At 34.0% G+C, this 16,047-nt stretch overlaps 2 protein-coding genes across 2 annotated transcripts; one reads left to right on the top strand and one right to left on the bottom strand.

The window, feature by feature from the left end:
* Positions 1-1,962: 1,962 nt before the first annotated feature.
* Positions 1,963-5,686, top strand: LOTGIDRAFT_107877 (hypothetical protein; the record flags this gene model as incomplete). Its single annotated transcript, XM_009065422.1, has 6 exons — positions 1,963-2,045; positions 2,363-2,456; positions 2,886-3,213; positions 3,634-3,851; positions 4,621-4,880; positions 5,197-5,686. The coding sequence occupies 6 exons, from the start codon at positions 1,963-1,965 to the stop codon at positions 5,684-5,686; spliced, it is 1,473 nt and encodes a 490-aa protein (XP_009063670.1).
* Positions 5,687-11,627: 5,941 nt separating this feature from the next.
* Positions 11,628-12,017, bottom strand: LOTGIDRAFT_107699 (hypothetical protein; the record flags this gene model as incomplete). The annotated part of the gene is made up of 1 exon (XM_009065421.1): positions 11,628-12,017. A coding segment is annotated over one exon (390 nt), but the record flags the coding sequence as incomplete, so codon positions are not given.
* Positions 12,018-16,047: the final 4,030 nt, after the last annotated feature.

The raw sequence follows: 16,047 nt of genomic DNA, 5'->3' as shown, positions 1-16,047 counted from the left end.
ATGAGAACTACTATTGATTATTTACATTTTTACTTAGTTGAATTTAATTAACAAAATTGATTAGAATATGGAAGAAATCAAATATCATGACCCAATGTTTCATTGACATATCATATAATCTTGTACAATTCCAGAGTCATCTTCACAATGTCAAGATAGTACTTACTGCGTCTAATACCTTGACTGAAATAACCACCGTCTTTGTATCACGGAAGTTACAAAATGCAGCGTTTTGATCGGATTGTACTCAAACGAATACAGCCAATCAGAGCCCTCGATAGAAATACTGTGCGTACAATCGGGTGCTATAATTGTCTAAATTCGCACGCGCACTATCCAATAAAATCATTTACAATTTTAGATGATAACAAAAATGTGGCTAATTATGACAAGGTATAAGACGAAGTTCGTGAAAGTCTGAAATCGTGACGAACTTCTTTTTAAGCCAAATTTCCATCAATGAATTTAGTCAATAACATCAATGGGCCAAAATAAAAGGCGCTGAAAGATAATTTTTACTCCCATCGATTACGTATATATCTGTTTTGTTTACACTGTGACTTCGGCCCACACTTTCATGACATATCAATAAAAAAAATTCATATCTACCCCTGCCTTATTTGTTCAGGTCTTGAACTAGATTTCCCTTATTTGCTGTTTCCTTTCACATGGTCGTTTCACTATTTTTTTTTACTAATGTTATCAATATTATCGGTAATTAAAACCTATCGCTCATCTTCCAATCGCTCTCTATATTATTGACACAGCGACAAAATCATTACTTCGGCTAATGACCAAAGGATACCTTCAAGTGCATTGTAAAATGTAGTCTTGAACAAAAGAAAAAGCTGAACAATGCAACGGACTTATAACTTTAAAGGGATAGGTTCACCATGCGTTTGACCAATTTTGCTATATTCTCAGATACGGGAATTTGTGAGCTAAGCTTATCAGTTATAATGTTCACAGCTCACTGTCGAAATTTTAGTCTTCAAATCCATGTGTCCTATAATTTACCGCGTTTGAAAGTTGAAATGAATATTCGTCTTTGTTTGAGACTCTGCCATATATACAAAACCATTTATAGAAATAGAATGTGAATCTTCTAGTTATATTTGAAGGGATTTTGCGATTTTCGTGCAGTTCTAGTACTTCTGGAGACTATTTACACATATTCAAAACCTAAAACGACCACCGAAAATAGCGAAATGTTTAGTGAACGCCCTTGACAATTCTGTGGTCCCTATTGAGCCCCTCAAGGGTTCATAGAAACCTCGCTGATGTCGTATGTTGAACCTTTGCCATAAACATACAGTTCTGGTTATGTACGTTAAAAAATATGAATGTTATTAAGCAGTATTTGTTTTGGATATATTTATAAATACAATGCATATTGATTTGAGGTTCTTAATTGCAGTATTTTACACATCCTTTGATGTGTTGGCATAGTGATATTTATACGTTGTTATGGAAACCAGGAGGAAGACAACTGAATCATGTCGGTTTTGTAAATATTTCTGGTGACGTCATTTTAGACTTTGATATATTTCCTAATATATATTATGGTATGAATAAACGCCTGTTGACAGTTGCAACATTGCCTGTAAGTATCATGCTCAAAATATCTTCACAGAGACCTAGAGTTATTCTCAAATGAAATTGTGACTGACTCCAGTAAATTGTGACTGACTTTTGCAAATATAATTGCAATTTCGACGTACTATGCAATTAAATCAATGTGCTTTTCAGTTATTAACTAATAATGAGTCAAATTGATGCCATCATTGTCCCCAATACACATAAATATTTTAGAGACCTCTTTAAAGTAAAGGCATTTTAAATGATCTTCAATAGGCCTACACATAAAGTCAGAATATCCGTTACATCTCTTAAATCTTCATATTCACAATTTTTCTATTTATCTTTTTCCAGTATGAACCATTTGTGATACGAAATGAATCCATGCCTAATACAACTTTTACCTATCCTTATGAAGGTTATTGTATGGATATCATATCAGAATTGGCTATGGCTATGAACTTTACGTAAGTATATGTAAATAGGATTTCGGGATTTTTTTCTTTGTTGCATAAGCATAAGTGTAAACGGAATGTCCTTAACGGAATAACCACACACAAAATATTTTAGATGCCCTGTTTAGTCGATTTGAAACTTGTGACCTAGATGAGACGGACGATTGTTATTCTGGGGTTGAACCAGTTCCAGCGGTTACTTGGGATCAGTGAGGATTAATTGTCCTGGCAACGAACAGTCTTCAGCCTTGTTATTATAACATGGACGATTTTGCAAAAATATACAGAAAGCAATTTCAATGAAATTAAGAGAGTTGATATATTTTCAGTATAAATATGACAGGGGGTTCTCCTGATAATGAATGGGGAGTAGATAATGGTAATGGTACCTGGTCTGGACTTATCGGTATGCTTCAGAGAGAGGTCAGTTTTCTGTTATAATAATTCACGTTTATTCTGGTTAGAAAAGGCTATCTTGTAGCCAGTGTCATTCTGGACACTTGATGTCACTTTCTGATGGAGGCATATACATACCAATCATTCTGGACACTTGATACCACTCCCTATACCACTCTCTGACTGAGGCACAAACATACCAATCATTCTTAACACTTGATGCCACTCTCTGACTGAGGCATAGACATACCAATCATTCTGAACACTTGATCCAACTTTGTGACTGAGGCATAGATATACCAATCGTTCTGTACAATTGATCCAACTTTGTGACTGAGGCACAAACATACCAATCATTCTGAACACTTGATGCCATTTTGTGAGTGAATTTGTCAGTACAACTTACTCAAGACTCCTTTCCTAATACAATTTATGTGAGACTTTCTTCCTTTCTAGGAGGTAGATTTGGTAGCAGGACCTTTAACAACTATTATAGCAAGAGAAAAAGTTATGGATTTTACTTTTCCATTCTATCATGATTTTTTATCTGTGTTGATTAAAAAACCGGACCCTAGCCTCACAAAATGGCGGACAATGATTGACCCGTTTCGATGGGAAGTTTTGCTTTGTATCGGCATCTCATTAGTGGGTGCCTCGGTGATTCTTTTTCTTCTGGAAAAGTGGAACCCATTTTACCAACGAGAGCCTTATTTAAATCGATATGCAGGAACCCATATATTTCAAGATGCCTTTTGGTATATGTTTGGCGCCATGTTAACGCAAGGTAATTAACTTTTATGTTATATGTTTTACACTCTTGAGTAGTTTATTGTCTCGATTAATATGTCATTTTCAGAAGAAAAATCTCGATCATTAGGTCAGCTGATTTCTGTAATATTATTGTTTCTGGTACATTTCTCTTTAAAGTGTTTGTTTATTAATGATTGTTTAGTTCCGGATGAAGTTATCTAAATAGTTGATTTTCCAGATGGTAGAACACGATTTTTAGCCATCCATGTAAATTTTTAGAATGAAAAGCTGCGGTGGGATCACACATTGAAGTGATTTTAAAGATTAATGGCCGTCATTGCTATGACTTATGATGTCATCATGGCTGGCCTCTATCTTAAGAAACCAAATGAGAAAATATTTAATGATCATATCCCTTTAAATGTGTATAATGGAACAATCTTGTCTATTTCAGGAGGAGAGCATTTACCAGATTCTCAAGCAGGTCGAACAATGATAAGTACCTGGTGGTTATTTTCTATTATAATGGCTGCTACGTACAGTGGAAACCTCATTGCCTTCCTGACTGTAACTAAAGATACTGCACCGTTTGAGACGCTGGATCAACTGATTGATAATGGAGATTATACATGGGGTTTATTGGGAGGATCTAACAATCAGATGGAGTTTGAGGTAGGCACGTTCTGCATGTGAAAACCAAGTTGTTGAGTGGCCTCAGCTCCCTTTGGCGTTGGAACCAGGCCGCCAAGAAAGAATGGATTTCCCCCTGAAAAAATTTTGACAGCCCACCAATTCTATTTCTACCACAAGATACTATACGCCATTGCCCCTACACATATATTACTTACCCCTTTCAACAACAAAGTCTGGCATGAATACACTTAAAGATTGGTTCCCTTATTTTCATATATGGAAATGAAAATGCTAATACTTATATGAATAGAAAGTAGAAGTGTTCTAATGACTTGGAAAATACCAATTTGTTTCACATGTCTATAATTTATTCATAATTAGCTAAATTAGAAAAGAATTACCAGCAGAATTTCAATGAGTGACCGATCAAGAAAGGTCAAAAAGTCTTTTTTGTTTATCCAGACCGTACATACATACTTTTAATGACATGCAATAAGAACATATGGATATGATTAAGAATACATGATAATTCATTAGAAACACTAATTAATCAAATAGTAATTAATTTGACATTAAAAAATAAGGAAACCCATCTTTACGCAAAAGTACAATTAGATAAATAAATACATTAGAAGTTAATCCCATCTTTTAATCCAAGTTAAAGACAGGACCGTAAAGCTCATTTATTTTGATGCAACAGCATAGACGAAAATGTTTGATCGACTGATAAGGCCTAATGGTTGTTTTTTTTTCTTCAAATGTTGATGTTATGGAACGTTACCAATGGTACTATGTTTTCTATTTAAAGAATTCGAAAATTCCTGTTTTCCAAAAAGCTTGGAAAGGGATACTCGAAACTGCCGATCCAGACGCATTAAGTCTCGACCATGAGGTACATTTAGCAAAAGTAAACGTTGGTGATTATGGGTACATATCTGATAGAGGTGGTCTCCAGAAGCGAGTACTAACAGACTGTGATTTGTATTTATTACCAGAGAAAATTTCCCCCATTAACTATGCTCTGGCACTTCAAAATGGATCAGCCTACACTGAAATCTTTTCTAAAGAGTAAGTTGTTTTTAGTTATAACTACCAAAAGAACGATTCTGACGTTGTATTTAAAGTCCATAGGTCATTATTATATGTTGATATTACAATTATGACGTCATTATCTCAAATACTCTATAGCTTGAATCGTGAATAGGCTTGATTGGTCACGATTTTCCGAAATTGCAGGACATAATATAAGCTTCGGACAGGAAATCCGAATGGTACAAATGAAAATAGCCCCTTTTGAATCGCTTTAAGTTGGCTGCTTTCATTCTTTTAGCTTTTGACATTCGTTACTTAGGCTAAAAGATATTTTTGGTATTTCTATTTCAAGAATGATGGCTATTTATGAGAGTGGTTTGCTTCAAATCTGGCAGCGACAATGGTGGAAGCAAAAGAAATTTTGTAGAGGACCGTTACAAACTGAAGCCAAACCTATCGACCTTGTTGACGTTCAGAGTAGTTTTTATTTAATAGGTGTCGGACTATTCTTGGCCGCCATAGCTCTTGTTATCGAACGATGTATGCTTCGTTTCTGTAAATGTCGGACGTCTAGTTCCAGACGAGAGAACGTTGTTCAAAAGCCAAAGGAACTTCAAAACGGTCATGCGCATAAGCCTGTTGAAAATGGAATTCACAATGGAATTCAAAATGGGCATGTGCGAAGTGAAATATACAGTTCTGTCAGAAAACAAAACGGTCATACACCTTTTGAAGAAATAGAAATCGTTTCGAATGGCCACATGGTACCTGACGTAAACGGGAATGGCGTCATTGACAGTGTATTTGACTATGATACGGAGTATGTGCGAACTAGTCTGTGATGCAGGATGTGAAATTTTGTTTGAAATCGCAAATCTGCTGTTAAAAGTTTTAGACTGGACACTAGTTTTGTGCCTTGTTTTTTTCATTGTTTATTCGATGTTGACAATGTATTTTATCGGAGGGTTTTTCTGTGAATTGCGATGGCAATAAGCACTGTTTAGATGTGACCAAATGAGCAGTTTTCATGAAAAGACATTAGTAATAATTCACGGTTGTGTGTGAATAGTCGAAAGAAAACTCAATGTTATGGTTAAATTAATGAAAAAATACTGAGAATTTTCTATTCATGAAAAGAAAACTATGAATATTCTGGTAAACTATGTTCTGGTAAACTATGTTCTGGTTAATGGAAAGAAAACTATGAATGTTCTGGTAAACTATATGTTCTGGTTAATGGAAAGAAAACTGTGAATAATCTGGTAAGGGAAGAAAATCATAGATGTTTTGGTTAATGGAAAGAAAACAATGAATGATCTGGTTAATGAATGATCTGGTTGGTGAAAAGAAAACAATGAATGATCTGGTTGATGAAAAGAAAACTATGAAAGATTTGGTTAATGGATTGTTCTAGTTGATGGAAAGAAAACTATGAATGTTCCGGTTTATGGGAAGAAAACTATGAATTTTCTGGTTAATGGTGCACAAAGAATTCGAATTATACATGGTTTAGGCTTACTAAGGAACAAATAGGAATGGTTTCGTTAACCGACTACACAGGGGAAAATATTTATGTTGTTTATAATGAATAGGAATTCTGCAAAGAAAATAATATTAAATAATTAAATAATTTTATGAATTTTGCTGTCAACTTAAACGTGGCTGTGTGATCAAGTTCATGTTCTTTCTTTAGATAAAGGGAGAGGACAGGACAACTTTTAATATGTGTTGGAACCAAATTATTCTTTATGTATATAGTTACTATTTATTCACATCAAAAAGGTTGTATATATCGAGTTCCTATTTAGCCTATTAAGAAAGGGTTTGTCATTTTATACCTGTGACCGCGATGAATGTACATAGCTAACTTAATTCACAGCAGTGAGTTTGATTCGCTGAAATACATCACTCGGAAAACGTTCCAAAAGTTTAGGCGACAGAATAACCAAATATAATCCAATTTGTAAGTCTGGATAATGTAGGTTATAAAATTTGAAGTTTGTGAATTGAGGAAAATAGACTTGAATAATGAGACTCTTTTGGCTTCACTTTTATTTCGTCTGATAGTAATTGCCTTGATAGCTTTGATCAAGAATTGTTTTTACGCCGTTGGATGAAAAATATCGATAGTAAGGCTCTGATAGGTCTATTATTCTAGTCTAAATTATTCTTCTTGATACTTGAAATATCTCTTCATATTGTTTTAATATTGTTATGTTTCTTTTTATTAATAAATTTCATTTTTTGATAATTATGTGGCTGTATCTTATTCCTTAACATAAGATTGGTGACCATGGCCTTATGGATTGTTACCACATAATATTCAAGTGAAATGTCTTTCGACAGTAAGCCAAGTTTTACTTATCTTTACACAAAAGCATGCTTCGTAAAAGGTTATTCGAGATACGTCAAAAATGGCCTCACATCCATGTTTTAAACAATTTTTGAAGGCGAAATTATTACGATTTTCAACTGCACAAACATCTTGAATTCTTGGATTTCCATTTCAAATGACTCACTGTTGGACAGAGAAGAGGTTTTATTTAAACATGGTCATTGAAACTAAGTGAGATTTCAATTCAACGAAATTAGGTCAACGGAAATGTTAAATAAAGCACATGTATTTCAACAGCTCATATGATAAAAGGGACATAACTCTTATAGGATATTACGTCACACAGACTAAATTTACCTCCCAAGAACTTTTGGTATGAAAAATTTTGAAGAAATGTTCGAAAGAAAGTTTGAATGAATTTGAAATGCTGCAGGGTTCTGAGAGAATAGGTAAGTTAATTTCATTGAATAATATGACATAATAAGACATAATAAAAGACAAATTCGACCTGCCCTTTACTCAGTTTTGATATAGCCCGAAAAGGCTCATTCACGCTAATTTGAGACTACAATGTTTACACAAGACCCTTCCTTCCGGAATCGAACATCCTAATTGCTTCCATCGGAGGTGGTAAGCGAATTCAAAGCAGATAAAAAATCATTCCGGAAAGGATACAGTTTATTAATCCTCAATTTGCATGGATTAGGCATCTTTTTGACGTGTTTTTCCGATGGAGATCTGGAGAATTAGTTGTTGTCTGATTTAAGTTCTCACAATTGAGATTAAATGGTACATTACCTCCCTTGTACTACGAATAAGCTATGCTTGATGAAATTAATATCCGATGTTAAATTAGATGTCTAATCACTAGTCATTCTAATATTATTGCGCAAAGTGACTTTTGATATGGTTTTTATTCTAGTTACGTATAGGTTTTTCTTTTCAATTTTATGGCACCCATTCTATTATGATGTAATCAATGATCAGAAAGTTATAAAGAAGGTTTAAGTCAAATAGGTTTCGGATTGGCATGGAAAAGTGTCAGGTCGCTCGGAGACCATGTACGTTAAAGGTACCTCGATAGATAGAAATCGAAAAGGCTTGAGTCGTTGTCCTGGCAAAAGTGTCTTCTTTGTTCGTCTTCATTCACGTCAGGAAGTAACATGGTAGATAAATCTATCTGCAGGTTTAGCATGACCTCACTTGTTTAAAGGTTAGACTTTTTTTTAAAGTTACCCATCTCGTTATGTGGTGGACTTTTTTTTAAAAAGTTACCCATCTCGTTATGTGATGGACTTATTTAGAATGTTACCCATCTCGTTATGTGGTGGATTTTTTTTAAAAGCTACCCATCTCGTGATATGATATGCAGAAAAGTAGGGCGTAAAACTCCATTCATTTCATTTCATTTCGTTATGTAATAGACATGTTTATCGTATTGTAGACTCGTTTACCACCTCTTCTTTCGGTAATAGTTACATGTTATCCAACTTTTCGTTCTGTCACAACAACTCATCGCCAACCAACCCCAACCAACTTTCATTATGAAGAATGCTCCATCTAAAATATACATCAAAAAGCTTGTTGCTTGACTATTGGGTAAAAATAATAAATCAAAATACAAAACATTCCCTCTGCCATCGAATGCATAGATACAAGGAGATAACTTGTCTACTTTTCCTGAATTTACACCAAGTGTCAAAAGGGAAAACCTTAGTTTCACCAAGTTTCGTTTAAGCTCAATAATATTATATATCAGATCACTGTGACTATTTATTTCATCTGATTTAACCTCTAATAATCCCATTGTTTACAAAAAATACGATAATGAAAGGAGTTTTATTTGGAGACAGTTTAATTGTTTGAATCTAAAGTGATTTAATAAGAGAAAATATCGGTTAACCAAAGGCTTCCATTAACTAGACAACTATTGAAGAATAATCATATTATTAACAGATCAACGAAATTTACTTCAATCGTAGCGCTGTCAATATCTTCTTAGACGTCCTATAGAGTTTTAATAGCGGAATATTAGAAACAACAGGGGTCGTAAGAGATACTATTCTTAATGTATTTAGCTTGATGCTCCAGGAAAAAGTGATCATGGGATCATGCTAGCATTCACAAGGCGATTAAGATCAGACGTAGCCGTCCATCATATTTCTTCAGACAGCCCACACGTGTTTCATAGCGCCACCTCTGTTCGCGCTGCCCACGTGTCAAGTGGAGATAATCACATAAGGAAAAAGAAGGCTATTATGAATCAGTGTCGAATGATTTTAGTTTAAATTGATTATGATCTCATTCCGTGCTTTGTTCATTTCCAGCCGACAGTTTCAAGTCCGGCTGTTTTTAATTCTTTGACGTCAAAAGAAATAAATATCAGTTTTTGACATGGAATATGAACTGACAAGGCCTGAAACCAGCCTCTTAATAATTATGTTATCAACGTTGATTTGGTTAGATTAATTGACAATTTCTCTAAATTGAATTTTCCTTTAATTGTCCGGAGTTTGAACACAAGATGTTGATGACATTATGATAAATCTTCAGTCTGTCTCATCTCTATAAAATTATACTTAACGACCTCATATTTAAGGCTATTTTGGTAGCTATACCAGACACAGTTCAATGGCGTGTGACCCCAAAGTAAAACGACATTCATTATGACCCAACCCCTTTAGACGAATTATGCCGGTGGGATAAGGGAGTGCTTTATGACTCACTTTTGAAAAACTTACATCGTGCCAGTGCCATCAATGAACCCTCCCCATCCTACGCTACTCAACAAAACTCTACCACATACCGATGAAGCCTGAGTTCCCATGGGCTCGTGCCTGTTCCTACAGACGCTTACAATGACCCTGTTAGAAAACAGGTATGAATGTTACCTTTAATTGAAAACTACGCCATCCATGAATTTTAGTAACTTTGACAGGAAAGTTTCTACTCAACCGAAAATTACGTCATCAATCAAAGTTCTTGTGTGAGCATGATATCTTTCGGAATTAAAAGCCACTCTAATATAAATAATAGTAGTATTTAGATCAGTCTATAAACCAAACCCATTTCTCAATATCTCATCAAAAGATAGAAATTATCCCTGAAAGATATCATAGCTGTCAACAAGTCAACATAATCACAGGATTGGACCGTTTTCAATCTTACAAACCCTTACTTTGTCTAAAGGCCTTTCAGACAATTAGAGTTTCTTTTATGACAATAATAGCATATTTGCGTGAGGCGAAGGTTTATTTTTTCCATCAGACAGTCGGCCATAGGCTTATCTCATGCCAAGATAGCATCGCATCACTTCTTCCCCTGCGATTTTTAATATCCCCGTCTTTATATCAAATGACTTTATTCCATTACGGTAAATTATACGGAGATCGTTTTGAACGCCGATTGGCTACAGGAACTCAAGTAGTAGTTATCGTTCTTTTTAATCGTCTCTCGATTATCAAGTAATAAACCGGAGGCAATGTTTAGTTTCTTGTTGTAATTAATTTGGTTGTCAAGCTGTTCTTTTTAAAAAGATTAAATCGTGTAATTATTGTCTGAATCAAACAGCCAAGGAACCCAAGTCTGATCCGTAATTTTGTTATAGCCCATTAATTGAGCCAGTGATTTTCTGTCGACGGTTGAGGACGACGTAATTTCTTTTGTTTCAAATGAAAAATTTCAGAAGATGATGGAGTAGAATTATTTTTTTTTTATCGATGACGATGACGAAACAGGTTTTGAATGAGATTGTGTCCAGACTATAGAAAGGAAATGAACATATTTCGATTATATGACGTTACATTGAAGAAATATTGGCAAAAGTTATTTCAATCAATTTCGATCTCTATAGTACAAAATAGAACATTATATATATAAAATATTGTTATTTGACTCCCTATCAAAAGTTTAAGCTTAATTTGGCCGACATTGAAAAGTAATCCTGTAATTCGAAACCATGTCTTTAAAAGTAATATTGTAATTCAACCCAATATCAAAAGTAATATTGTAATTCAACCCAATATCAAAAGTAATATTGTAATTCAACCCAATATCAAAAGTAATGTTGTAATTCAACCCAATATCAAAAGTAATATATTGTAATTTGATCCAATATCAAAAGTAATATTGTAATTTGACACTATTTCTTAAGTGATATTGTAATTCGATCCAATGTTAAAAGTAATATTGTAATTTGACACCATTCATAAATCGATATTGTAATTTGACACTATTTCTTAAGAGACATTGTATTTGACTCCATTGATAAGTAATATCGTAATTTGACCCTATTCAAAAGTGGTTGTAATATGACCACATTTCAAAGTTATTCGACTCAATAATAGAGAAATATTGCAATTTGACCCTATAATTAATTGATATTGTAATTCGACACTGTTAATTAAGTCATATTGTAATTAACTCCATTAAAAAGTAATTTCGTAATTCTACCCTATTTCAAAAGTTGTAATTGGACCCACTATCAAAAGCATTATTGTAATTGGACCCACTATCAAAAATGTTATTGTAATTGGGCCCACTATCAAAAGTATTATTGTAATTGGACCCACTATCAAAAATGTTACTGTAATTGGACCCACTATCAAAAGTGTTATTGTAATTGGACCCACTATCAAAAGTATTATTGTAATTGGACCCACTATCAAAAATGTTACTGTAATTGGACCCACTATCAAAAGTGTTATTGTAATTGGGCCCACTATCAAAAGTATTATTGTAATTGGACCCACTATCAAAAATGTTACTGTAATTGGACCCACTATCAAAAGTATTATTGTAAATTGACCAACTATCAAAGGTATTATTGCTACTGGACCAAATATAAAAAGTATAACTGTAATTCGACTATATTCAAAAGGAATATTTTAATTAAACCCAATATCAAGAATATTATTGTAACTAGACTCTTTTAAAAGTAATATTGTAATTGGCCTCATCTACCTCAAGAGTCAACTTGAATGTATCTTATAAGACTGTTGAATCAACTTCATTGCACAAATGGTTGTAATTCATCGCAAGTCATCATGACCTTTGACATGTCTTATTTAAAACTGGACTTATTCAAAGAATTGCACTTACGGGTCAAGTCAGTTGAAGAATGGGTACTGCATCTGTTTTGTCATCTTCAAGCTATTACAAACCTCGTCTTATACATTGACTGCAATAACCACCTTCTTGAATGAAGGAAGTTTGTAAAAACAGCCATTTGATTGTAATGAATACAACCTATCGAGTCATCGATAGAAAGCCTGTTAACATTAGACAATAATATTACAGTCTTTCTGTCGAGAGCTATGATTGGCTGTATTGGCATGGGTATAATCTTATCAAGTCGCGGCATTCCGCTTGCTACGCCTTGACCATTATCTTGCTTATCAAAACTGAAATTCATAACCAAATTACAACGTCCTCAAAAAAAATACTCCCCACTGTCTTTATGAAAAACTACATATAAAGAGATTGGAAGATAAAGAGATAATTTCATTGTAAAACTCTAATGGTTTATAAGTTGATTTACTTCACAAAGATAGCAAGATTGCTTTTCTTTCTTCGTTTAGCTGAAAGTTTTTGTCGGGACCTCGGGGAATTTCATGAAACATGGAATCCAGATAAAGGAATGATAGAATGATAGAGAGAATACTTCAGAGATATTTCTAAAAAGACATTTGTCTATTGATGTATTTACATTGCCATATTAATTGTAGGCCCATTGAATCAATCAAAATTGGAAACATGATTGATAATCGAATCGAAATTGGGGATGGTTTCTTGAATATTTCTTAGTTTTTTAGTTCATTTTAGCTTTGATGGTATTTGCGTCACAATCTGTTAAAGAATTCTCTTAAAAAGTACACTTGGATTGGCATGGGTTGTTTTCTTAACAATGATATATCTGTCTTTATAACAGGGCATGGGACTAGCAATTCATAGCATCATATCGGATCTGTCAAAGAGCTTAGGTAGGTAGGTAGGCAGATGACAAGTTAACGTTCGCTTCTAGCTCATACTGATATCGCAAACTAGGTAATTGTTGGTAGTCGTAGTAGTTGGTAGTTGGATTGGTTCAAATTGGACGATTCCGTGTTGTTGGTTTAATTGTTGAATCTTCGTTAGATCTGGTCAGGCCCTGGATGGTGTGGCGTGAGTTAATCGATCTCCTTCATTCTTCCAAACTCGTTCCGATCATGGTATTTCTTGTTGATTGGTAGTCGAATGGTAGTTGTTGGTTTGGTTTGGTTAGATTATCTAATTACTGTTGGAAAACCTGAAAAAAAAGAAAAAAAAAGAAAATGAGGAAAGAGGGGGGGGAATAAAAAAAGGGGAAAAGCTATCAACAAAAGGGGGAAAAGATGTTCTCTGATGTGTGTGCTATGAAACTTGTTAAATTGATGTGAGCTTATTAATTAACCGAATTTATACTAGCGTCAGTCTGTCGTGAACCGGAGGATCGCGCATTACGACCGCCGGAATCCAACCAGATTCAATGTTTCCTTTTTTTTCTTTGGCAAAAGCAGAATTCGGGCAACTGCGACTAAACCAGGCCATTGATCAGATTCTTCTAGTTGTTGTCAGTGTCGTTCGAAGTCATTAATGATCCATTAAGGAAGAGTCCCTTTAACGGAGTCACAAATAGTCTGTACCGTTTATTTCTTAGCTTATTCAGAAAATAAGAAGAGCACTCAGAAACTTCCTCGCTAGACCTCAATACATCAAGAGATCCATATAAAATAACACGATTTCTAAACATTACTTTAATATTATCATAAGAATTAAATGTGATTCGAAAATATTATTTATTGCACTTATTTCATTATAGTGGATGAAACCTGATCGTAGACGATGATTATCGGCAGAATGTAGAGACTCAATGTAATCTGAGATCAGAAACGTATTGTCTATACGACAAACTCTCATATCACAAATCTTTTAATTAAAGGTGTAAAAAACATAGTGATATTTTCTTTGATTGATGACAAAACACAGACCACCATTATGATTGCTTTTCAATGTAAAATGACAACAATATTGTTTCACATTTTAAGGTTAGGTATCTTATTGTGCATTAAGGTGTCCAGTTACTCGTTGAAAACGTCGTTGACTAATGCAAAGCAATAATCAAATGAAAAAAATGCGAAAACTGTGTCTTGATGTGACAACAATTAATCTTTGAAGCAGGTAAAATGTATTGATTGGTTTTTGTCTCAAATCGCATCAGGCGTCGGCTTTACAATCACAAAAGTAATTTCCATAATCATAAAGATATCATTATCTTTTCCTTCTATATTTGCGTTCCGTGTCTCGCGCCCATTGTTTCAAATTTTGTATAATGTTCTGAAAGGCTCGATTTTTTAAACGTGATATTTTCTCGTTAAAGTTTTTCTGTCAGGTAAATTGTCTTTGTAGAAAGACGAGCCGGTGTAATGACTCGGAAATCGCCACGGTCTGCACTCGCCATTAAAGACAACAATTCCCATCAAACGACAGGAAATTAAGCAAAATTCTTTCGTGCGATCGCCTGAATGATCAGACGTGTCAGAAATCGAAGACTTTATGATCTGAAACTTCAATTTAAAATTTGAAGAATCATAAATCAAGGTGAATAATGGCATTTTGACATTTCTCGTGGAATACCTGTAAATTTCCAGACTGAGAACCGCCCTGATATTTCCGTGTTATTAAATTCTACATTTTACCTGCATGTTACTTGTATTACAAAATCGTACAACTCTAAATGTTGAATTTAATTTCTTCTGACTCATTTAAGCTACATGAAAAGAAGATTCGAACAACATATTTTGTATTGTTCGGTAATATACTTGAAACGTAACTACGATAATGTAGGGAATTGTGCTTAATTGTACGTTGCTAATCCATGTTATAACCTTTTAGCCAATCATGGTAATGCTTTGTAAACTTGCTGATTATGTGTTTCTCTTTGTAAACGTTGCTGATTAGGTTTTTCTTTGTAATCTTTGTAACGTTTTGTTGATCACATTGTAACTTACCCAGTTATGTTACCCCCTGATAGCCTAATTATCTTGCTTTATCTCTGAGCATAGCTGATCATGTTTATAAGTATAACCTAGATGATCATGTCATATCTGTGAAACCCTGTTGATTATGTTATATCTGTGTAACCTAGGTGACTATGTTATATCTGTGTATGCTTAGTGTTACTTAGTTAATCGCTATGTAAATTAGTTGACCATGTTATATCTGTGTAACCTAGTTGATCATTGCCCGGTTAATCGCTTTGTCATGTAACCCATGTTATATCATGTTTTCTCTGTGTAACCTTGCTGATCATGTTATAACTAACCTAGTGTTACCTACTTAATCATTCTGTAACATAGTTGATCATGTTATATCTGTGTAACCTATGTGATAGTGTCATATATGTAATCATGTTATATCAGTGTTAAATAGTTGATCAGTATCCTTTCCATCACTTTGTAACCCAGTTAATCATGTTATATCTGTAACATAGGTGAGGTGATCATATTATATCATAATAACAATATGCTCATCGTTTATATGTGCTACCAAGTTAAAGGCTGTCTAATCAAGGTGATCATGTTATATCTGTGTTACCTAGTCAATGACTTTGTAACCCAGTTAATCATGTTATATCTGTAACATAGGTGAGGTGATCATATTATATCATAATAACAATATGCTCATCGTTTATATGTGCTACCAAGTTAAAGGCTGTCTAATCAAGGTGATCATGTTATATCTGTGTTACCTAGTCAATGACTTTGTAACCCAGTTAATCATGTTATATCTGTAACATAGGTGAGGTGATCATATTATATCATAATAACCATATGCTCATCGTTTATATGT

The sequence above is a fragment of the Lottia gigantea genome, assembly GCF_000327385.1.
Source record: "Lottia gigantea unplaced genomic scaffold LOTGIsca_7, whole genome shotgun sequence".
NCBI classification, from domain to species: Eukaryota; Metazoa; Mollusca; class Gastropoda; family Lottiidae; genus Lottia; species Lottia gigantea.
Note: the sequence above shows the minus strand (reverse complement) of the source record. Positions and strands in the feature narration are given on the sequence as shown.